This window comes from Eurypyga helias, unplaced genomic scaffold (assembly GCF_000690775.1).
Source record: "Eurypyga helias isolate BGI_N326 unplaced genomic scaffold, ASM69077v1 scaffold3156, whole genome shotgun sequence".
NCBI classification, from domain to species: domain Eukaryota; kingdom Metazoa; phylum Chordata; class Aves; order Eurypygiformes; family Eurypygidae; genus Eurypyga; species Eurypyga helias.
Window position 1 is genome coordinate 29,118 of NW_010255837.1, and position 22,778 is coordinate 51,895.

The following is a 22,778-nucleotide window of genomic DNA, read 5'->3' on the forward strand; positions in this document are numbered from 1 at the left end:
TCCTTTGACCTTTCCAGAGCCCTGCCTCCAGTGAGAAATCATGAATGCAGAATTGCCTATTATTAGCATTTCTTAATCTCCTACTTCTTAACTACATTGATTCTGAGCTTTATCTACCCAGTCGTAACACCAAAACAAACCGTTGAGTGCGCTGCTGCATGTTTCGTGTTATGTGGAACATACAACCTGCTCGGAGGACCTGTACACGCCCTTCTCACGCTGTGTGGGTTATGGCATGCAAAAGTATATTGTATTTGTAGTAGAATGCTGCATGTGTTCAGAAACTGTTGAAAGTTTTTGGAATTCTTATAACTGTTTATTCATTCTTTTGTTTAGGAGTCAGTGACCTGTAAGTGCTCATTATGAAGAGAGATCTGGTTTTCTTGGTGACTCTAATTAGCCTTGCCTTCCTGTCACTGCTAAGGTCTGGATATCCTCAACATATTGCAGAGGAGTCCTGCTCTGTTCAAATTCTTGTTCCAGGCCTCAAAGGTAACGTGGAAGTCTACTCCATCATTCAAATACTAATCTTTTCTTTCTAACAGGCTCATTTGCACCACTGTTTGTAGCAGAGACAAAGAAGGTGCCTTTCAGTTGTCCTTTTATTTGTTCAGCTTGTAATCTCCTTAAAAACGTTTTAAGGTTCGTAAAATGAACTTAGTATGTTAAAATGTACATGGTTCAGAGAATGCATGCTGAAGTTTCCCAGACTTACTCCTGATCAGTAGTGCTTGTTACTCTGATATGCTGCCTTGGTTGCTTTCTCTGTGTTTATACTCATGAATGGCACGCATACCCAAAGACTGTAAAATCTGGCCTTACTTTATATCTGGAGAGGTATTCATTGCCATCTTGCGATGTACTAATGGGAAGTATTTTGTGGTGTTTTGTTTTTTTAGTCTTCTGCTTGTCTTCCCTTGATTTTTAAATGCTCGGGTGCCTTTTAGAAGAAATAAAATGGGTTAGACTTTTGGCATTTCTGTAATTTCTGTCGACAGAAGCAACATTTTCATGAAATATGCCCCCAAACTATTGTCCCAAAAAGATGGCATAACAAATTATTGATCTTTTTGTAAGAAAAAATGTATTAAAGTACTTTAGATAGGAAATCATCACTTGGGAAGAATTAGCATTTTAAAGCAACAACATCCATTATGGTGTGAAATCCTAGCCCTTTTTAGTCAGTAACAGTAATTACCATTATGGAGGCTATGGTATTTCTACTGGAGTGTAACACCTGTGAGCATGGGGAAATACCTGTTAACTATGGATGAAAAACCATGAAAAGCCCCTGTTTATCATTAACGATCAAAAAAATGCATTGTTTAAGAACTGCACAACTAACTTTCTTGCTTTTCTGGTACTTATGCATTGCAGTATCACAAGACTCACCTGACAATATTGATGCCACTAGCGCTGTCTAGCACAATCGTGGGCTTTACCCAGTTGCCTGGGGACCATAGTATGGACTGCAGGCACTGGCTGTGCTGGTCAGTTGATCGGTGAGGGCCAGGCTCAGTTCTGTCCTGCAATTGTTCATACACTGAAATTGTGAGCACAGCTTGGCTGTGTTGCAAACTGTCCTCTCCAGAGATTGCCTGGTTTGGATGTGGCTTCCCTGTGCTGGAAGTGAGAGAATTGGGCTGTAGGGATGTGTGTTGTGCTTAGCCAATTGGCTTCAGGACCAAAAAAGCTCTCCCGTTTTGTTTGTTATTATTATAGATGCAGCTTTGGATGCTTGAACTGAACCAAAATCTTTATTTTACATCACTAAATGGCCTTTGAAGTCTTAATAATATTTACACCTTCTGCAGATGTTCTAGTTAGAAAGAACACTATATCCAGGTCTTCTGAGGTTTGACTAATCCTTAACTAAAGTTGCTTCATTTGTTAGATATATTTGCCGTGAAACAGGCATACGATAGTGCTGTTGATGTGACTCATGAAGAACACAATAAAGTTAAATAGATGTTGTCTGAAGTTGCGCAGATCAGTCAAAGGGTCAGACCCCACAGCACTGGGGACCGAAGCTTTGAAATGATTTTTCATTTTAAAGAAGTTGACGGGCTTTGACAAGTTTTCCAACTTCTCTGCCTTAGTTTCCTTATTTGTGTAATCAGTCAAAATTAATATCTGTGATTACCATTTAAATGAAAGGACCATTATTATTATTACTATTATTATTATTATATGCAGCAGAGTTTTTTAAAAATCTATAAAGAGTGCAGGACCTTGGCCTTTTGTCAGAAGGCAATTCTGTGCCAGGAAACAACAAAGAGGTCTGAAAGCCATCATGTGTTAATGATTTCACTCTGCTTCATGAGATGTAAGCCTTGGAAAGTGAGAGAGATTGATGTACAAATTCAGTGAAGCACAAAATGGCCTGATAGAGCCCTAGTTAATGTGAAATCCCTAAAAAGCTATCAATGCTCCAGCTATGCTGTCACAGGGCTGGGCTCAGAGAATTGGTAATGAGACACTGCTGTCCCTCACTGGCACATCTCCAACCCATTTTGGTGGCCAAGGCTTCCTTTAAACTGAGCATATATGTGGCTGCGTGCCCAAATTTCAGCTCCCACGCAGTGGGATTTGCTCACTGCAGCTTTTAGATCTGCCCCATCTTCCCTGCTGGGCTGCTTGGGATTTGGGAAAAACAGGTACAGGGAGGGAGTGGAAGAAATGAGGGAGACCATGGGATGTGTGAAAGGAAAATAATATAGGAGAGGGTTAAGCCTAAGAGGTGGTGCAGAAAGTAGAGCCCAAATCAGTGGTGAAGGAGAAAGACACCGGGGAAAAGTACTCAGAAGTGGGGGAGCATAATGGAGACATTTTAGGAGAACAGGAAGACATAAAGGGAAAAAAGAAAAGAAGGGCACAAAGAATGAGACTGAGTGGAGAGACTGGAAACCAAAAAAAAAAAAAAAGAAAATGACACAACCAATTAGGACCCCACCGAATAAAAGGGGGAATCGGAAGGGGGATGAAATGAGAATGGAGGTGGAAATGGAAGATGAAGAAAGCCAGTAAAGACACCAAGAATAGAAAAAGGCACAAATGAGTTTAAGGTCAGCAGCTTAGGTCCTGGGGACTGATTGTTGTTTTTTTTTCGAACCTGAACAGTATAAAGGAGTGAGATGAAATGCAGAAGGGAAAACTACTGTGGCTTTGAGAATCTAGAAAGCAGACTGATCCGTGTTTTAGAAAGCCGACAATATTAATAATGGAAAAAGTGTGTTGTGTTTGAAGGGATGGATGGTGAAGCCTCGCTGTGTTCCTCACTCATATTCTTCCTGAAGTCCAGTTGCTTCTGATAGGCACATGAGACTGAAGTTACTACTGTTGTGGAGAAAAAAATAACATCCTTCAAAGCTTAAATTCTCCATTTGCCACCTTGTTTTGTCTCCCTTCTAGAATCTAAAGCAGAAATGGTCTTAATAGTCTCAATGGCATACAATATATAGAAAAGTTGATGCTATATAAATAAAATAAAACCAATTTTTTCACACCCACACTTGATGCATCTACTCACACAGGGGATATGAGTAATAGCAGAAAATTATCACCAGGCAAGGAACGCTTTGCAGCTCGCATAGTCAATATTTGGTGTGCTATTTTCATTATGGTAGGTGGTACAGCTCAGGGTAGGCAGGATGCAAACATAATCAGAGACAAATCCTGTCCCAAAGAATTTACAAAAGGAGGCAAATCAACAGCAATGGTAAGATGTATCATCTGATTTGTGAAAGTTCTCTCTCAGACATGATGGGAGAAGCAGCTTGTAGTAGTGTCAGAGTTGTGCCTAATACCTGTGATCCTGCTGCCAACCGGTTTGGTTCCAGGGATAAATTTTGTTTGGGTGTGTGGGTCATCACAACCCTGTGGAGCACTGGTGGGCACATCTCGCCCCGTCTCTGGGTGAAAGCTGCATTGCGCTGTGGAAGAAGGTACTCTTCGTGTAGTAGGGCTGGAGCAAACAGCCGTCCGGGAAGGGATGGAGAGGAAACTGAGCAGGAGGTATGGCTGCAAAGGGACTCTGACTGCTGGAGGAGGTCATGCTGGAGCAACTGGCTAGGGACAATGCACTGATCCCAGCCTCCTGCTCCAAAGGGACTGGGTGTTATGTGTGTCAGAGGAGCTGGAGACAAGAAGCGGGGGTGTAGAGGTGCCTTTTTCTAAGTTAATTTGTTTTGGTTTTTTTTCCTAATTCAGGAACCAAAAGTTGAAAGTTAGTGTTACTTGGTGATTAATTAAATTTATTGAAATTCCTTGACAGAAAACTGTTTTGTAGGCCATGACACCTGCACAGGCTTTGCTTCCTCAGCTTGCACAGTGCTCAGGGTACATGCTGCAAAAATAGGGACTTCGCAGCTGAACTGGACCACTGATCAGTCCCTCGTGGCCGAGGTCTGCTTAAAAAGGCTGATATAAAAAAGATAAAATGCAGAGTGGTCTGTAGCTAGGCCTGTCATGGTGTAATCTCCTCCCAGGGAAAGTTTCTTAAAACACCCACACTAAGGAATGCAGTGTCATCTTATTATAGGAATAAATGCAGACAAGTGTAATGGCCTGGAGCAAAAGTGATCTATTTTATTGATCCCTAATGCACAGCTTTCACTCTGAAGACCGTGTAAAGCAATAGGCTGTAATAGCCTGCTCTCAGCCTCCAGAGAGCAAGGAAAAGTCATTGTCAGGATTTATCTTTGGGAAGAAAAGAACTCATAACCAGCCCTGAAGGGGGAAAGGCAATCATACAAAGCCTATTGGTTACCTGATAGTGAAAAAAGTGACATTCCCAAATGTGCCAAATAATAGCCTGTTTCATACTAACAATATTATTCACTGGGGATTATGTGAAGTTTGTCCTCATTAAGGTCAGAGAATGGCCGATTTTTGCATGTCTGAAGGCAGGGAAGATGTTCTGGAGCCTGCTGGCAGCCTGAAGAAGGAAAATATAACGGATGGAGGGCCAAGTTCAGCTCAGAGCCACCGATGTCTACGAGGACAGAGGGAGAGAGCCGGAGGCTGCATGTTTGAGACGTGCCATGTTTTCACGTGTAATCTCTATGGTCCCTTTCTGAACCACAGCTGCCAGCTGTGCCAGACCGTGGAGCTCGAGGGGTGTGTGGTAACCGTTGACTTCCCTGCTGGGATGCTCCTTTCGGCTTCCTGGAGAGCAGCTAATGCTCACTCTCCTCTGTAGAAATACAGTGTTGGGGCATCAGGTGTGTTGTGCTGGCTCTGCCATTTAGATCCTGGCATTTTCTTTTCTATGGAAGCCATAGAACTTCTCCTTCCTATAAATATTTTCTGTAAAGGTGGCTATGTAAAACATTCTTTAAACTTCTATTTAAGAGATTTTAATTTTATGCCAATGGCAAACTACAACAGTAGTACAATACTAGAGGGTCAAACAAGCTAAACATCCCCAGATTTCCCATGAAAGGCAGCAGGGAGGCAAACATTTACAGAAACTGCTATTTAAATATGCTGAATATAGTAATGTGCCATGAGCCACGTGCATGTAAGTACAATGCACAGTGGTTTGTTCCACAGAGATTAAAAGGCATGGTATATAACTAAGGATATGGATTAGAAAGATACTCTCTCATGCTTAAAAATGTTCCTCTAAATGATGTATGTAGACTGATTCATCCTTACTCTGTAAATGGCAAAAATGACATAAATAGGTAATTTTTTTTTACTTTGAGATTATATTTAAGCCATTTTCACCTGAGACTTAAGCATGTCCTTAGTGGATACTCAGGAAGATTTTGGGGAACACAGACTCAGAAGTTTATGTGCTAAGTTGGGGCCTAATTCTGAAGCTTCTACTTAAGTGAATTGTGCTGTTGGGCTTTTTGGAGGTTGATAATATGAGTAACATCCACAAAACTAGACCCATTCTATGAGACTTCAGTCATGTCCTGGCTTTGGTTTTGTCAGTGTCTACGCCAGTTGCGTTCTCCATGCATTGAGTGAGATTGCATCTGCTTTTATTTCCCCCTCCCTCTTGTTATAGTGGGTTTTTATTTTCATTGTGGAGAGTGGCACTCTTGTCACTGCCACCAACAGAAAATAGGCCTGGTTTAATATAATGATTTTTTTTTTTGGTTTCCTTTTGTATCAACAGGGGAGGCTGGAGAAAAGGGGGAGAAAGGTGCTCCAGGTCGTCCGGGCAGAGTTGGGCCTCCAGGAGAAAAAGGTAACTTTCTTAAAGAAGATGTTTGGAAAGTCATTCATGACCAAATGCTGCCTTTTCTTGGAGGGTGATGATGATGGGGATCCACTCTCCTTTTGCTAGGTGACTAAATCACCCTTGGGCATTGTCGTGTCCTCTTGTTGTGTATTAACCCTGGTAGGCAGCTCAACTCCACTGAGCCGCTCGCTCATTCCCCTGCAGTGGGATGGGGGAGAGAATTGGAAGAGTAAAAGTGAGAAAAATTGTGGATTGAGATAAAAACAGTTTAATAGTTAAAGTAAACCCACACATGTAAGTAGAGCAAAACAAGGAATTCATTCACCTCTTCCCATGGGCAGGCAGGTGTTCAGCCATCTCCAGGAAAGCAGGGCTCCATCATATGTAATGGTTACTTGGGAAGACAAATGCCATCACTCCGTGTATTGGGTTTACGGGGCAAGGTTTTGGTAGTTGGGGGGGCACAGGGATGGCTTCTGTGAGAAGCTGCTGGAAGCTTCCTCTATAGCTAGAGCCAATGCCAGCCGGCTCTAAGATGGACCCATGGCTGGCCAAGGATGCCGCCATCAGTGATGCTGGTAGCACCTCTGGGAGAACGTCTTTAAGAAGGGGAAAAAGATCTGAAGAGACCAAATTTTGCAGCAGAGAGAGAGCGTGAGATGTGAGAGCAACAACCCCGCAGACACCCAGGTCAGTGGAGAAGGAAGGGAAGGAGGTGCTCCAGGTGCTGGAGCAGAGAGTTCCCGGCAGCCCATGGTGCAGACCATGGTGAGGCTGGCTGTGCCCTGCAACGATGGAGGGTCACAGGGGAGCAGATACCCACCTGCAACCCAGGGAGGACCCCACACTGGAGCAGGGGGATGCCCAAAGGAGGCTGTGACCCCATGGGCAGCCCAGGCTGGAGCAGGTTTGCTGGCAGACCTTGTCACCCCAGTGGACCCAGGGTGGAGCAGGGGGATCCTGAAGGGCTGCACCCCGTGGGAGGGACCCATGCTGGAGCAGTTGGTGAAGAACTGCAACCTATGGAAGGACACAGGTTGGAGAACTTGGTGGAAGACTGTTTCCTGTAGGAGGGACCTCAGGCTGGAGCAGGGGCAGAGTGTGAGGATCCTCCCCTGAGGAGGAAGGAGAGATAGGGACAGAGTGTGATGGACTGACCACAACCCCCATTCCCTGTCCTCCTGTGCTGCTGAGAGGGAAGAGGTACAAGAAATTGGGAGCAAAGCTGAGCCTGGGAAGAAGGAAGGGTGGGTGGAAGGTGTTTTAAGGTTTCGTTTTAGTTCTTCTTTACTCTGATTTTATTAGTGATGAACTAAATTATTTTTTTCCCCAAGCTGAGTCTCTTTTACTCGTGATAATTATTGCTGAATGTTCTCTTCCTGTTCTTATCTTGAGCTGCAAGATTTTAATTGTGTTTTCTTTCCCTGTCTGGCTGAGGAGGGGGTGTGATAGAGCAGCTTTGGTGGGCACCTAGCCTCCAGCAAAGTACCTCCTCTTCTTTTTTCTTCCCTCAGCTCTACATGCTGAGCATGACATCATATGGAATGGAGTATCCCTTGGTCAGTTGGGATCAGCTGTCCCAGCTGTGTCCCCTCCCCAGTTCTTGTGCACCCCCAGCTACTCGCTCCTGGGGTCATGTGAGAAGAAGAAAAGGCCTTGGCTCCAGGGAGAAGGCTCTGGGGAGACCTTATTGCAGCCTTCCAGTCCCTGAAGGGGCCTACAAGGAAGCTGGAGGGGACTTTTTACAAGGGTCTGTAGTGACAGGACAAGGGGTAATGGGTTTAAACTGAAAGCAGGGAGGTTTAGACTGGAGATCAGGAAAAAATTCTTCACGGAGAGGGTGGTGAAGCACTGGAACAGGTTGCCCAGAGAAGCTGTGGATGCCCCATCCCTGGAAGTGTTCAACCCAGGGAGGACCCCACACTGGAGCAGGGGGATGCCCAAAGGAGGCTGTGACCCCATGGGCAGCCCAGGCTGGAGCAGGTTTGCTGGCAGACCTTGTCACCCCAGTGGACCCAGGGTGGAGCAGGGGGATCCTGAAGGGCTGCACCCCGTGGGAGGGACCCATGCTGGAGCAGTTGGTGAAGAACTGCAACCTATGGAAGGACACAGGTTGGAGAACTTGGTGGAAGACTGTTTCCTGTAGGAGGGACCTCAGGCTGGAGCAGGGGCAGAGTGTGAGGATCCTCCCCTGAGGAGGAAGGAGAGATAGGGACAGAGTGTGATGGACTGACCACAACCCCCATTCCCTGTCCTCCTGTGCTGCTGAGAGGGAAGAGGTACAAGAAATTGGGAGCAAAGCTGAGCCTGGGAAGAAGGAAGGGTGGGTGGAAGGTGTTTTAAGGTTTCGTTTTAGTTCTTCTTTACTCTGATTTTATTAGTGATGAACTAAATTATTTTTTTCCCCAAGCTGAGTCTCTTTTACTCGTGATAATTATTGCTGAATGTTCTCTTCCTGTTCTTATCTTGAGCTGCAAGATTTTAATTGTGTTTTCTTTCCCTGTCTGGCTGAGGAGGGGGTGTGATAGAGCAGCTTTGGTGGGCACCTAGCCTCCAGCAAAGTACCTCCTCTTCTTTTTTTCTTCCCTCAGCTCTACATGCTGAGCATGACATCATATGGAATGGAGTATCCCTTGGTCAGTTGGGATCAGCTGTCCCAGCTGTGTCCCCTCCCCAGTTCTTGTGCACCCCCAGCTACTCGCTCCTGGGGTCATGTGAGAAGAAGAAAAGGCCTTGGCTCCAGGGAGAAGGCTCTGGGGAGACCTTATTGCAGCCTTCCAGTCCCTGAAGGGGCCTACAAGGAAGCTGGAGGGGACTTTTTACAAGGGTCTGTAGTGACAGGACAAGGGGTAATGGGTTTAAACTGAAAGCAGGGAGGTTTAGACTGGAGATCAGGAAAAAATTCTTCACGGAGAGGGTGGTGAAGCACTGGAACAGGTTGCCCAGAGAAGCTGTGGATGCCCCATCCCTGGAAGTGTTCAAGGCCAGGCTGGATGAGGCTTTGAGCAACCTGGTCTAGTGGAAGGTGTCCCTGCCCATGGCAGGGGGGTTGGAACTGGATGATCTTTAAGGTCCCTTCCAACCCAAACCATTCAGTGATTCTATGACTCTGTGTAAGCACTGCTCAGCAATAACTAAAACATCACTGTGTTATCAACACTGCTTTGGTCACAAATCCAAAATATAGCACCCTACCAGCTACTTTGAAGAAAATTAACTCTATCGTAGCCCAAAACAGTACGACTGTATTTACACATTTGTAGAGTAACTATTGTTTTCTGGTGTAAAAGATTCATTTTGGGAAAAAAATAACCCAAACTAATTTTTTTTTTGAAAGGTCTCTGTGGAACAAGGCATCATAATGTCTTTCATAATCTGGCTTCTGAAAATGAAAACCTCATATTAGATCAGAGGGAAAAAATCATGAGGCCCACTTTTTTGTTTCCTTTTGTTTGTAAATGTGAACACCTACAATACCTTAATTAAAACCATTGAGGGAAGGCAGCAAGCCATAACAGACAGAGATGGCCATGAATGAGTCCACATTTTTTGGAACACAGTGCAGTAATATTTATGGAAAAATGGTGGTAATGCTGTTTGCATTGTAGTTCAAAAATATTTGGATCTCTTGAGAGGAATAGTACTCAATATTATTCCGTTATACACCTGAGAGAATCCTGGCATTTCTGTCTTAGAGGAAATTCTGTCTTTTCACATTTATTTTTCTCTTGAAGCAAGGAGGATATTTGACCTTCGTAAGTTTTCCAGGAGATGCACATTCTGAAAAATTCACATTAGGATTAGTCAAAACCTTCTATTTCAATATTGGAATTAAACATTTGACATTCCTGTCATCAGGATGATGGAGTTAGTGTTTACTGAACTGAATTTACAAGCTTCCTTTCAAAGCAATCGCAGTAGTAATTTCTACTTCCTTATGATCATGCACGATCTGTTATGTAGTTCTTGTGGGCAATTAAGGGAGTCTGATACCTGCAGTTTTCCCTGGGACCAAAATCCGTAGCTAGAGCTCTTCCCCCTACAATACATTGAAAAATTTATAACTCCCGTGAGGGGTGTGTGTTCAGTCAGTGTATTTCCCTTATGGAGATGTACCCTTCAAGGACAACTCTTATAAAAAAAATATGGAAAACTAAAATTTCAACTTTTGCAGGGTAATGCAGCATGAAGAGAAGTTGAAGTACCACAGAATAATATAGGTTAAAAGAGCTCATCTAGTCTAATCTCGCACTTAAAACAGGGCAGACTTCAAATTTAGATCAGGTCGCTCAGGGTCTTGTCCAGAAGACTTTTTAAAATCTCCAAGGATGGAGATTCTGCATCATTTTTGATTGGTCTGTTCAGCAGTGTTATTGTGAAAGACCTTTTCCTCAGGACCAACTGAAATTTTTACTTGTAACTTATGATTGTTGCCTCTTGTCCTTTTTCTATGTCTCTCTGAGAAGAGAAGGTTGCATCTTCTCTACAAGCTATGTGTAGGTAGTGGAAGATTGCAATTAGACCCCTCCGTTCCTTTCTCTACTCCAGGCTAAATAAAACCATCTTCCTCAGCTGGAATCCAGTTTGCTTCTCTTGTATGAGAGCCCATAAATCTCTGTGTCCTTTTTTGCAAAGGTTTTTTAACCAGCCATCGACCAGCCTTCATCAGTACATCACAGGTGAGGAACTTCGCGTCTGGCTGAACTCATGATATTCCTGTCAACATGTTCCTGCAGCTTGTCGAGCTCCTTCTGACTGGCAGCGCTGCCCTTCAGCACACCGACGACTCCTGCCACCATGGGGTTTCTTGTAGGCTCACAGAGGATCCTTCCACTTCTTTGTCCTTGTCATTAATGGACTGATTCCTGAGGAATGACACTGATTATCAGCCACTGATGAGACTTTGGCAGCCTTGCAACAGCATCAGCTAGCCCTCTCAGCACCCTTGAATACCTTCTGGCCAGTGCCATGGATGCTCTGTACATCCAGGTGTAGTAGTCCCTAACTCAATCGTCCTCTACCATGAGTAGCATTTCCTCCCCAGAACTTTGCTGCCAGACATGAAGAACTGGGAGGTCAGAGAGCAGACCTTGCTAGTAGAGACCAAGGCAAAGAAAGCACTGGGTGCCTTAGGTTTTCCTGTGTCCTTATCACTGGGTTGCCCTCCCCCTGAGCAGGATGCCCATGTTACACTTGGTCTCTTTTTTGCTGCTGCCTTACCTGTACTGTCTTTCATGTTGTCCTTCATATGCATTGCTGAGTTCAACTCTAGCTGAACTTTGGCCTTCCTCACTTCATCCCTGCATGCATGGGGAAAACTTCTGTATGACCCTTTGGTAGCCTATCCCGGTATCCACCTCCTGCATACTCCCTTTCCTCATTTGGTTTCAGTCAGCAGTTCCCAAGCCGGCCTTCTGCCCTATCTGCTCGTTTCCCTGCACAATGGATAGTTCTTATGCTCTGATTGTTCCTTCAGATGGAGAATCAATTTTTGGGCCATTTTGCACTTCATAGCAGCCTCCAGTAGGATCCTGCCTATGAGTTCCCAGAACAAGCTAAATTCCAGAAGTCCAGAGCTTTTATCCCACTGCTTGCCTTCCTCGCTTCCCTCAGAATCTTGAAAGCTGTCATCTCATGAAGGCAGACATGGTCACCACAACCAAGTCTTCTGTTGACTGTCATATCCACAACCAGAGTGTATGTGAATGACAGGTCTCAGAGATTACCATCTCCAGCTGGAAATCCAGTACCTGCATTAGGTAGTTTTTCCTGATGCACTTTCTGGATTGATTGCTCCTTATGGTGCTGCTCTCCTGGAAGATGCTGCAGTAGCTAGTCTCCAATTATGGAGCTTCTTACAGATGTTCAAAGAACTCTTCACATCCAGTCCTACTTCTTGACAAGACAGTCTGTAATGAATGCCCCCCATGACGTTCCCCTTGCTGGCCTCCCTTCTAAATCTGACTTACGTGCTTTCAGCAGACCAGTCACCTGTTAGGAACCAAAGCTCCGTGCATTCAAGGTGCCCACTGTGCAGAGCACAACCCTCGTCTTGTCTTCCCTGCCTGTCCTTCCTAAGAGCCAATACCCGTCTGCTCCAGCACTCCTGTTGTTCTGGCTGTCCCATCATACCTGGGTGACTGGTGTCATTAAGGGACTCTCTGTTCCTCCTGTGTGTTTCTCAGGCTCTGAGTTCATTTTTGTACAAGTGTTTGAGGTGGGCACCCGGTCGTACCGCTTTCTCGCAGGGAGTTGGAGGGCCCTTCCTATCACGCTGTCTTGCGTGATTCTCTAGCTTGGCATTTTGTCACATCAATTCAAAATTTTTTGGAACATCTGAGAAGTGGAAGTACTCTTTCTCAGACGGGCCAATCCATGATGTAAGATTTAATTTATGTGTTTTACGCTGCAAAATTGCATTTATTTGGAAAATCATTCTCTTGATTAACTCTAATAATAATGATGCTTTTCCAGTTTTCCATACCTCCAAAAGTCCAAAATTCTGATGAGACTAAAAGAAGTGAAAATTAAGTGCAAGAAAACATACTTGAAACAGAAAAGAGATGAAAGAAAACTGAATATTAATGGACACTATGTATTTTTCCAGGCAGTGCTTTAAACACAGGCAAGATTTCTTACTGCTTCTGTAGCAACATATTTTTTCTGCTTTCATTTGTGCATCCAGATTTCACTTGACACATGTATGTTCTTGGAACAACTTTATCATAGCATGGCAAAAAGTTTCTACAAACAAGATCCTGTTTAAAATGAATTCTAATTAACTCTTTCCATTAATGCTGTACATCTTATAGATATTTGTCATCATCAACTCCTTTCCACAAATGCTTCTTCAAAGAAAAATAGTTACCTTAAAAACAGTTTGGACTATATCGAGCCAGATTTCATCATGGTCCTATATCCAATATATTTTCTGAGTGTTAGAGTGGATAAGCAAAGAGACTTCACAGATGTAATTTCTACTATATGGAAAGGATAAAGAAGGATATCCAGCCTTGACCTAGAAAAACCTTTCGGTCTCTTGGCCTTTCAGTCTCTGGTTAACCTTCACAGACAGTGTGTAGTGCCCAAACCTGAAGTTAAGCTCATGCATATATTATAGAATCATAGAGTCATGGAATGGTTTGGGTTGGAAGGGACCTTAAAGATCATCTAGTTCCACCCCCCCTGCCATGGGCAGGGACACCTTGCACTAGACCAGGTTGCTCAAGGCCTCATCCAGCCTGGCCTTGAAGACATCCAGGGATGGGGCATCCACAACATATATACTTTTCTAGACTCTCAAGCTGAATGAGATTGACTGAGCTGTGATTGACTGACTACTCTCTTCCAGCAGTCCAAGGGTATTCCTGTTTGTTAGCCAGAAGCTGGAACTTTGAGACAATAATATAAAAATATTCTTGGGAAAAATCATGTGAGCCACTGACACTGAAATATCCAACACACTGATGTCTTTGTCATGTTTGGTTGTTCATCTTATTTATGGAAGCATAAGAACCAAGCATCATTTGAAAGTTTATAATTTGTTCACAGTGTTATTCTCAGAAATAACTGGTGCAGCAGCCTTTTCCTGGACATATTATCTAATAGCCATTTATAACATGCTATTTGCTGTGGTTTTGTTGGGCATACACCACTGATGTCCTTTAACGTGCTGCCCAAGTATTTTAAAATCTCAGTTGGTGTAGAGCTTAGACCTATGATCCAGGTACATAACACATAGCTTAGTGGATAATGAAAGATGGATAAAATTGTTGCCTCACTTAGCATTTTCCCCTTTCTGAGAGCACAGATGAATGATCACAGAAGCTCTGTTTCTGTGCAGTAGCCTGTCAAACTGCAGTCACTGAGTTAACATGTGTTTGACCCCCTGTATTTCTATTGAAGCTTGGTAATTGTTTTCTTGTTGGGCTCCTATTTGGCTCCTTCTGCTGATGGAAACTGCTACATTTTTCTGTATTTTTCTGCTATTTGAGTAAGTGATAGTTTACATGAGGGAGAAACTGTAATTAATTTTTCTACAACATTTTTGAAGAGTTTTCTACATCTGGTATTAATTTACATTACCAGAATCACAGTAATCTTTTTTGTTTTATTTTCTCTTTCTTTGTTTCATTTCTCAAGTGAGTTTATCCTGATAAAATGTGCTTAGTTGCTTTGAACTCCTTAGGTATATAACAATCAGTGAATAAATAACTTGAAAAATAAATTGTTTTTCTGGGGTAGATTTGGCTTGAAATGAGCACCTCAAGATTAGAAAGTGCTGCAAATGTTTTTTATTATATCCTTTCCTCATGATATTTTCAGATTTTGGTAGTTCGGAAACTGATAAACATTAAAACTTTCTGGTGCTTACCTGGAATAAATCTGTTTCTGGGTGTCTGGTGTTTCAGGGTGACATCAGACATCCTGATGTCTTTGGGCACTGATTAAGGTTAAATTCCACTTACTTTCCTCATTGCTTTTAATTAATTGTATAGGTCAATTATGATGCATAGCATGTCAGCAGAATATAAAACTGTGTTGGCCTTAAGTAAAGCATAGAGTGAGCACTGGATCAAGTACAATGGATGATTCAGATGAAAGTAGCTTGTACTGCAGTGCAAGTTTTGGGGTGTGAAGTTAGCAGATGTAACTTTCTCCACTTGCACTGATTTTTCTACTGCACACTCTGATGTTGGGGTTGAACTCAATTATTGAACTGAGTCATGATCCAATCTGTGAGGCCTTAACTTCCATGAATACAAGTTCCACACAGATTTCAATAACAATACAGTACTGTGAATATTCTCAGACTAGCATGGATTCTGCTTATGGCAATCAAAATAAGGAGGATAGGATGCATTTTCTATTGGAATGCATCAACAAATGAACAACACATTAAAAATATGTTTTTAAAGACATTTTACTTTTCTTAGAGCCATAACTATTTGAAAATATATTATTTTAGTATTTTAATTTCAGCCTTTATAAATTGTACTTCATTTATATTTAATTATAATGGTATGTGAAGCAGAATCACGTACTTTCCCTAGGCTTGACCTTTGTAGTGATTTTTGCTTTTGCCAACTAACACTTTCCCAAGGAATACTTGGGCACATTTTGGGAGGTAACACAATGAGCAGCTTGCAAGTGATTATCCTGGCTTGAAGAGTAAGACAATTTAATATCGTGGAGTGTACCATTCTTGGCCACCTGGTTCCCACTGCCAGGAAACAGTCCCAGGCATTTAGTTTACTAGTACAGGCATAGCCTCTTAAGTAGGAGAGAAGACTCATTAATTTAACTGGATTGGAGCCAGAGTGCTCAGTCATTTGTATAATCAAATTCTAAAGAGAGGTAATAATATCTTAATTTATATTTTAGTATTACTGATTGCTCATTAATATGTAATCAATCAATCCTTTACATTTCTGAGTCAACTTTTACATGAATTTATTGCTCGCTAAGGAGTGCTGCAGGCAGGATTCCATATAAAAGTCCTGACATTGACAGTTGTGGATTCACAAAGTGGGTATCTGGTTCAAAACTGTCTTTCAGTTCCACCTGAACTCAATAGGATTTTGACAAAAATCCATCCTAAACTGAATGGACAAAAAGATGGCAGATGGGCTTCAGTGTAAATAAATATAATGCCTGGGGATATTAGGGATGCATAATTTAATCCCTACTTGCAGGATGCCAAAAACCAAAACTGTCACTTCAAACTCAAAAACTGCTCTGAGGTCATTAGCAGCAGCCCCAAAGCCAACAAAACACTGCCCATCATCAGCAAAGATACCAAGGAGAAAACAGGAAGCTCCCTTTTTTTTTTTTTTCCCCCTCTGATTTTGCTCTGTATAAGAGCAGTAATGAGTGTGGTTCTGGCCTCTGTCTTTCAAGAAGGGCGTGAGGAGTTAAGAGCGAGGCACCAGAAACCTGAAGAAGGTGGAGGAGCTGCTTCATAAGGAGACACTGCCCGAGCTGAGACTCTTGCATATGTAGAGAGTAGGCTGAGGAGGATGTGGTCGAGGTTACAGGATGGTGAGATCCCATCACACCTGTACTAGGAGGCACTCACCAAAGCTGCTGAGGGACTGATTCAGCACCTCCATCTGCAACAGATTGCTGAGAGTGGCTGGGGGTGTGTGATCTCCCTGCATGGCACCTTCCGCTGCTGCTGTGGGAATCGGTGTCCGGCTAGAGGGACCTCTGGTCTGACAAACTTGGTATGATGTTGATAACGTAATTATGGCAAGATATGTGTTTTGTAAGGGCAGATGTTTGTCTTTGTGTGCATCTGTCTGAATATAAACTCCCCCATTCAGGAATGGACTCTGCTGTTTCTAAAGTAATTTGAACGTCTCTGCTTCCTTCCTAGATTGGATTTTTTCTTACTGTCTTGAGTTTCCTTTGCAAATTTTCTAGCCTTTCTGTTTTCTAGTCAGTATGGATTGGTAATAGTTTCCTCTTTTTTCCCCCTGTTGTGCAAAGCTTTTAAAATTTTACTCTGTCATTAAGATACCTGTCTAATATGAGTGCAAAGGGAGCTTTGATAAATAGCTTACACTAAAACCCTAACTTTCAGGTGGCTAATGCTGGGTGAAATAAATTTTTCCCAACAACACAAAATGCCAACTGGGATTAGCCACTGGTTGTTCGTATGAGATGTAACTGTTGTAGCCACTGTTCCCTAGCCAATCACCAACCTTCAGTGGTGTGGACAATTCAGATTCAGTGCAAAGCAGTACCGTAGTCTGTTGGTGTATTCAGAATCTTCTGATTTCCAGTTGCCAATAGTTTTTAAAGGTTAAGTGTCCTGGATGTAGTTTATTACCATACTATGACATCATATTCTTCACAAATACTGGTCTCATTCAAGTCAGGCTAAATATTTACATCAGAAATAGACTGCTGCAAGACTAAGGAGGTACGCTGCATGAAAGACACTGTGAGCTTGGTCTGTATTTTACATTCTTTTTCTAAGTATCTTCTGCAGTTTGCGGTCAAAGATGGCACTAGAGTCAAGAGGCCCTTGATTTGGTTTGGTATGCGTCTGCTTTTGTTCTTATGTAGGTGTCCGTGACCTCCACTGTGTCAGATCATGAAGAATTTCAGTCTGATTTGTCTCCAAATCCGTAAGTTTGGGAAGTAAACTACTGCTCTCTTCCCTTTGACATGATTCAATTTGGCTGTGACATGGTGAATTTGTGTTTCTGCTGGATTTGTCTCTTTGACACCTTTTTCTTTTTTGAGTAGTTTTATACCTTCTTGTCTGTTCCAATTAATCCTGTCGGAAGAGTTTGGCCATGCTGTGTGAAGACCCCCATTTATAATGTTGCACAGAGCTTCATTTTGTTACTGGTTGTGCGGCCCACTGTTCATCTCTGGTATTTTATTTCTTACCTTGTTTGTGGGCCTGAAAAGGCTGTCAAGAAGATCGTTCAGTGTTTCCCTTTCTTCAGTTCCTTCCAAAGTCCCTTATATGTTCTATAATTAGTTCCAGTGTATACCACCTTCATCTGAGTGATGATAGATGACTTGCTTCATATTCTTCATTCAAACTTTCTGTTAGACTTCCTACTTTTGGTCTATGGAGACAATTTCCTTCATTGTCCTCATTTCTTTCCAGCTCTCACATCCTGATTTCATTAAGATTCTTCAGACTGTATTTTTGGCAATCATAAGGCCACTAAAAAGGACTTTACAAAAGGTATTAAAACTTTTGAAACCCTCAAGGCAGATGGGTCTCTCTTGAAACCTTGTGATTTATTCTGCAGAAGAAGCAGAATAAGCAAGCCCCTGGAGTACAAGCAGGGGTTAGTCACTGTAAGAGAAAACCAAATCCAAACAGTTCTTTTAATGAGCACAGGAGACTTAATGTATGTCTTCATTGTTTGAGATAACACACTTCCACTTCTGAGCAGATCACGTAGCTTTTACTGGCTCTTACTGAGAAGTAGTTCATTTTCTGGGCAGCGTTTATCAGAAAGGAAGTGAAGTAATGCTATATATTATATTTTATTTATGCATTAGATCTAATGATTTAATTTCAGGTGTAGCAGCCTAACAAGAGAAAGTATTCAAACATCTGACAATCTGTTACGGTAATCCCAATTCATAAATATCCAAAGCAGGAAAGGTCACTTTCAGAGCAACTTGGTAAGCTCATTACAAGCTGATACTTTAGAGATTTTTAAGGAAATACTCTCTCAACATACTGTCTGTATTGGATACATATCCAGTGGCAGAATCGGTACCTTTATAACCTGCACAGCCCAATAGATTGCATCTTTAAGGTAAGCTGTGAATATGTTTTGAAAGTGAAGCTGTATTCCAGAAATTTAGTTCTTCAGGTGCCTGGCTGATTGCTTCCATTCTTCCAGTAGGAATATATAGCATAAGAGAAAAATATTTTTGGTTTCTGGTAACATTTCCTAATTGAGTCCATGTCCAGTAGTGGCTGAATTTGATCGTTGTGGGAAACAAAGGAAAATCACTGATTGTAGGATTTGCCAGTAATCAATTAGACCAACAAGCCATATACATTCAGCTTCAGGAAATTATTTCTTCCAGACTCATGCCATCAGGTGACAGTTGCTTGAGACTTCATGGAGTAATACAGAGGTTATCTCTTAGCCCAGTGCTGATCAGTTTATATTCTGGAACTGGTTACTGATTACACTTCTAACTTAAAGGTAATGATGAAGTGTGTCATAAAATTACCCAGCTTTTAAAATTACATAGAGGAAATAGGTGACTGTGTCCTGTTGCAGTAACAACAGAGGGAAACATATCTTCAGATATCATAGATTCACAACTGAGGCTAACTTGTGACAATTGGCACAAGTTTGGTTGCTAGATCCCTATGGTAGATTTTCCTCTTAACTGGTCTTATTGATTCCTTGCTCCTGTGTAGCCGAACAGTGCATAACAGATGTTGCTTTGAGCAAAGAAACAATCTTTTCAACAATCATTGAAAAAATGCATGCGTATTTCCTAAAGCAGTCTGTGTTGGTTTCTGCAGGTTGGGAGCCTCAGAAGGCGTTTGGCTTCTCGTCCCTGTAGTCTCTCCATACTGTGTGGTAGAGTGGGAAACCTACCTCGTATGACGTAGCTGTACAGCTCTGCCAGACCACATTTCCCCTTGAAATCGTGATACAGAGGGCCTGAATCTCATGGCACAGCATTGATTTGCTCAGATGTTGAGCCCAGGAAAGGGTATCACCGATGTACACAGAGATGCAATATTTCCTGAGGTTCCTTGGGCCACAGGAGCTATTGGCCATCAGGCCAATTGCCACATTCACTACATAGTGAGCGTACGAAAATGACAGGTCTCATTTCCTAAGTCTCAGAAGATCTGCCTAAAAAAAATCAGGGAATCCTCCCTAAAGCAATGCCAGAACCAAAGTATCATTTAGAAATGATAATCTGACAAGTTTAGACTACGTAGAGTTTATTGAGTCGGACTTTGTACGAACATGTGCATTTGTCTGTGTACATATGTCTATGTAAGATTTCCAACAATTTTCGTTTTTCATTAGTCTTCAAATGCAAGATTCTCTCCCCCATCCCACTGGGGGAGGAGGGAGGTGAGTGAGCGGCTGTGAAGTGCTTAGTTGCTGGCTGGGGTTAAGTCACAACAGGGATATAGCATGGTTTTGCTCTTTGTAAAAACTGGTACTGCAAGCACGCTAGAATCTGAATGAATCAGACTACATTGCTACCTTTTGTCTTTCATCTTTCTGTTATGTACAGGAGAAATGGGGGACAAAGGACAGAAAGGCAGCATGGGGCGACATGGAAAAATTGGTCCTATTGGTTCAAAAGGTATGCTTAGTTATATGGTTTCTCCATTTGTATTTCAGATGAATAATCTGTGATTATTTATGTTTGAGAAAAGTTTAGGGGCTTGAAAAGGCTTAGAGTTTACCATAATAGGGAGTTTCTCACACTGTAGTCATCCAGATGACTGAGAACTCTCAGCCAGTTACCTTTCACTCTGGCAGCAATATATTTAGCCTTAAAGCTGGGTGAGAATCCTGGTCTAAGGCTAAATAAAGAATTTTGTGCACCGTCATGCAAGTGTGGACAGTTAAGAGAAGCAGATGGGAAGAGGCACTGTACTTTGGCAGACTTTTAAGAGCCAGAAGACTTCAGTTCTAATCTTGCCTACCTCATAGACTTCCCACGCGACTTTAAGTAATTTAATTATGAATTTAGATTGAGGCACCAGCGTAGCATATCCAACCCTTTTCCCTCTACAGCATCTGAACTTACTGGTTCTGGGAAGTTAATAAGTATCAAAAAATGGACATTGGTACATATTTTTGTGTTCAAGTTTCATAGGTTTGGCTGACTTTTGTTGTGGAATGACTCAGACACAAAAATCTCTATTTTTGCGTGGTCATAGTTCTACTTAAGACATTTGAAAGTTACTAGATAAAAAATAAAAAAGTGCTAAATGAACTGTTGAGCAAAAAATCTGCCTTAAATTTATATTCTTTTTCATGCCTTTAGGTGAAAAAGGAGATAATGGTGACATAGGACCACCAGGTCCTAATGGTGACCCAGGTAATCCATGAGAAATCTTGTGAATGTGAAGGATTTTATGAGATGCATGCGTCAGTACAAAAAAATATGTTTGTTTATATACTCGGGGAAATAATGGAAAATTAGAATAGTTTTATAGGCATTATAATATTTTACTGAATCTGCAGTAATTGCTGGACTTGTAGGGTATTTGTCAGAACAGTCTCTCAGGGCTCCTCAGAGATGTGATCACTCCAGAAGACTAGTGGGAACTGAAGGGCAACTGTCCGTATTGTTCCTCACCAGTGCAGAGGGACATCTCTGCATGTCCCACTCTGGCTTCCAGCCAACACAGAGGAGCAGGTTGGAACCTCCTGTCCATCCATGGATTATTGTTACAGGAGCAGGAGATTACCAGGAATACACATCTTCAGAGGAAAGGGTGAAAGCCTTACCAAAGTGGCAGACTCAGATTTTACCCAACTCATCCCATCCTGGTAGGATGCATTATAGAGGCACCTATTTCTTTTCTCATGAGGACATAATTTGTCACTCTGATTCTGGAGCCAGACTGCCATATACCTAGTCATCAAGCGCAGTTTGGCAGTATAAGTACCCTGTGCTTAGACTGACTTAGACACCTAGACTGATTAATTGGATAGTCAAAGGCAGATTTGAATAATTGCACACAGAACTGGAAACTGCATTTGATACTCATTTTGAGATTTGAGCTCATAGATGTAACAATTATCCTTTTAGTATTCTCATTCAGATGATCTCTGTCAAACCAGTATCAATTTGGGTTAATATATGGTTTTCTATTTTCTTATGTTATTGGAAGAAGTACCTTAAATTCTGTACTTTCGAAGGTACAGAACTACATTTTGCAGGTAATTATGTACATTACGTGGTTGGAACATTAGCCTTTTGGATCTGCTGTTCCTCATGAGGAACAGGCGAACAATGCGCTGTGCAGATTTTTGCTGTGGGAAAAAGTGCTCTTTGAAGAAGACTGAAGAGAATAATTTTACTCAAAATGGGAAATTTTGACAAATATTTTTAGTTTTTAAAAATCCCTATTCTTTTTGTAGGGAATATCTCTCTGTGTTCAGGTTACCACTAATCACGCAGAGCTGAAGCTTCATGGAAATGAAGCTGTTCTGGGTAGGCCCAGATACCCATGAGAACCATACGATGCTGCAGGGTAGCAAAGGCTCCAGGTTTCTGCCTGTTATTTGCAAGATAGCCCTCTCCAGGGCTGCCAGGCTGGGATGTTTTCCTAGAATTATTTAGATAATTACTGAAATTAGATAGCTTTTTGATTTGGGTGTATCTGTATCCTTTCACAGGCATCCCCTGTGAGTGCAGCCAGCTAAGGAAGGCTATTGGTGAAATGGATATCCAAGTCGCCCAGCTGACAACGGAACTAAAATTCATAAAAAATGGTAGGTTAATTTAAATATAAATATTTTCCTTTCTTGTTGCCTCATTTCAGCGGTGTAACCGCTCGTAGAGAGCGTCACCGTCCCACATCTGATTTGTGAAGCTATTTTGGGGTGTACAGTAAGTTGGTTTATAGAAATGCGAGTGCTCACTTTTCAGCACTGCCCTCCCCCGCAGCTGTTGCTGGTGTGCGTGAGACAGATAATAAGATATATCTGCTGGTGAAGGAGGAGAAAAGATACAAGGAAGCCCAGCTCTACTGCCACGGAAGAGGAGGGACGCTGGGCATGCCCAAGGATGAGACGGCCAACAATCTGATCGCCTCGTACATCAACCAAGCCGGGCTCACCAGAGTTTTCATTGGGATTAACGACCTTGAGAAAGAGGGAAATTTTGTGTATTCTGACCGATCGCCCATGCAGACCTTCAACAAATGGCGCAGTGGGGAGCCCAACAATGCTTATGACGAGGAGGACTGTGTGGAGATGGTGGCGTCTGGAGGGTGGAATGATGTTGCGTGTCATATTACCATGTATTTTGTGTGTGAATTTGACAAAGAAAATGTCTAAGCTTCTCTGCTCTTTCTTTATTTTAAGAAAAGTTTTTA

At 42.3% G+C, this 22,778-nt stretch overlaps 1 protein-coding gene across 4 annotated transcripts; it reads left to right on the plus strand.

The window, feature by feature from the left end:
• Positions 1-357: 357 nt before the first annotated feature.
• COLEC11 (collectin sub-family member 11) lies at positions 358-22,778 on the plus strand. 4 transcript variants are annotated; one of them, XM_010153425.1, is made up of 6 exons: positions 358-492; positions 6,131-6,202; positions 19,955-20,026; positions 20,717-20,770; positions 22,078-22,173; positions 22,349-22,778. In XM_010153425.1, exons 1-6 carry the CDS (start codon positions 363-365, stop codon positions 22,738-22,740), a joined length of 816 nt encoding a protein of 271 aa, XP_010151727.1. In that variant the 5' UTR covers positions 358-362; the 3' UTR covers positions 22,741-22,778. The 4 variants fall into 4 exon arrangements, with proteins under 4 accessions (XP_010151727.1, XP_010151729.1, XP_010151728.1 ...); XM_010153427.1 differs by lacking the exon at positions 19,955-20,026 and having other exon boundaries at positions 363-492; positions 22,349-22,740; XM_010153426.1 differs by lacking the exon at positions 6,131-6,202 and having other exon boundaries at positions 363-492; positions 22,349-22,740.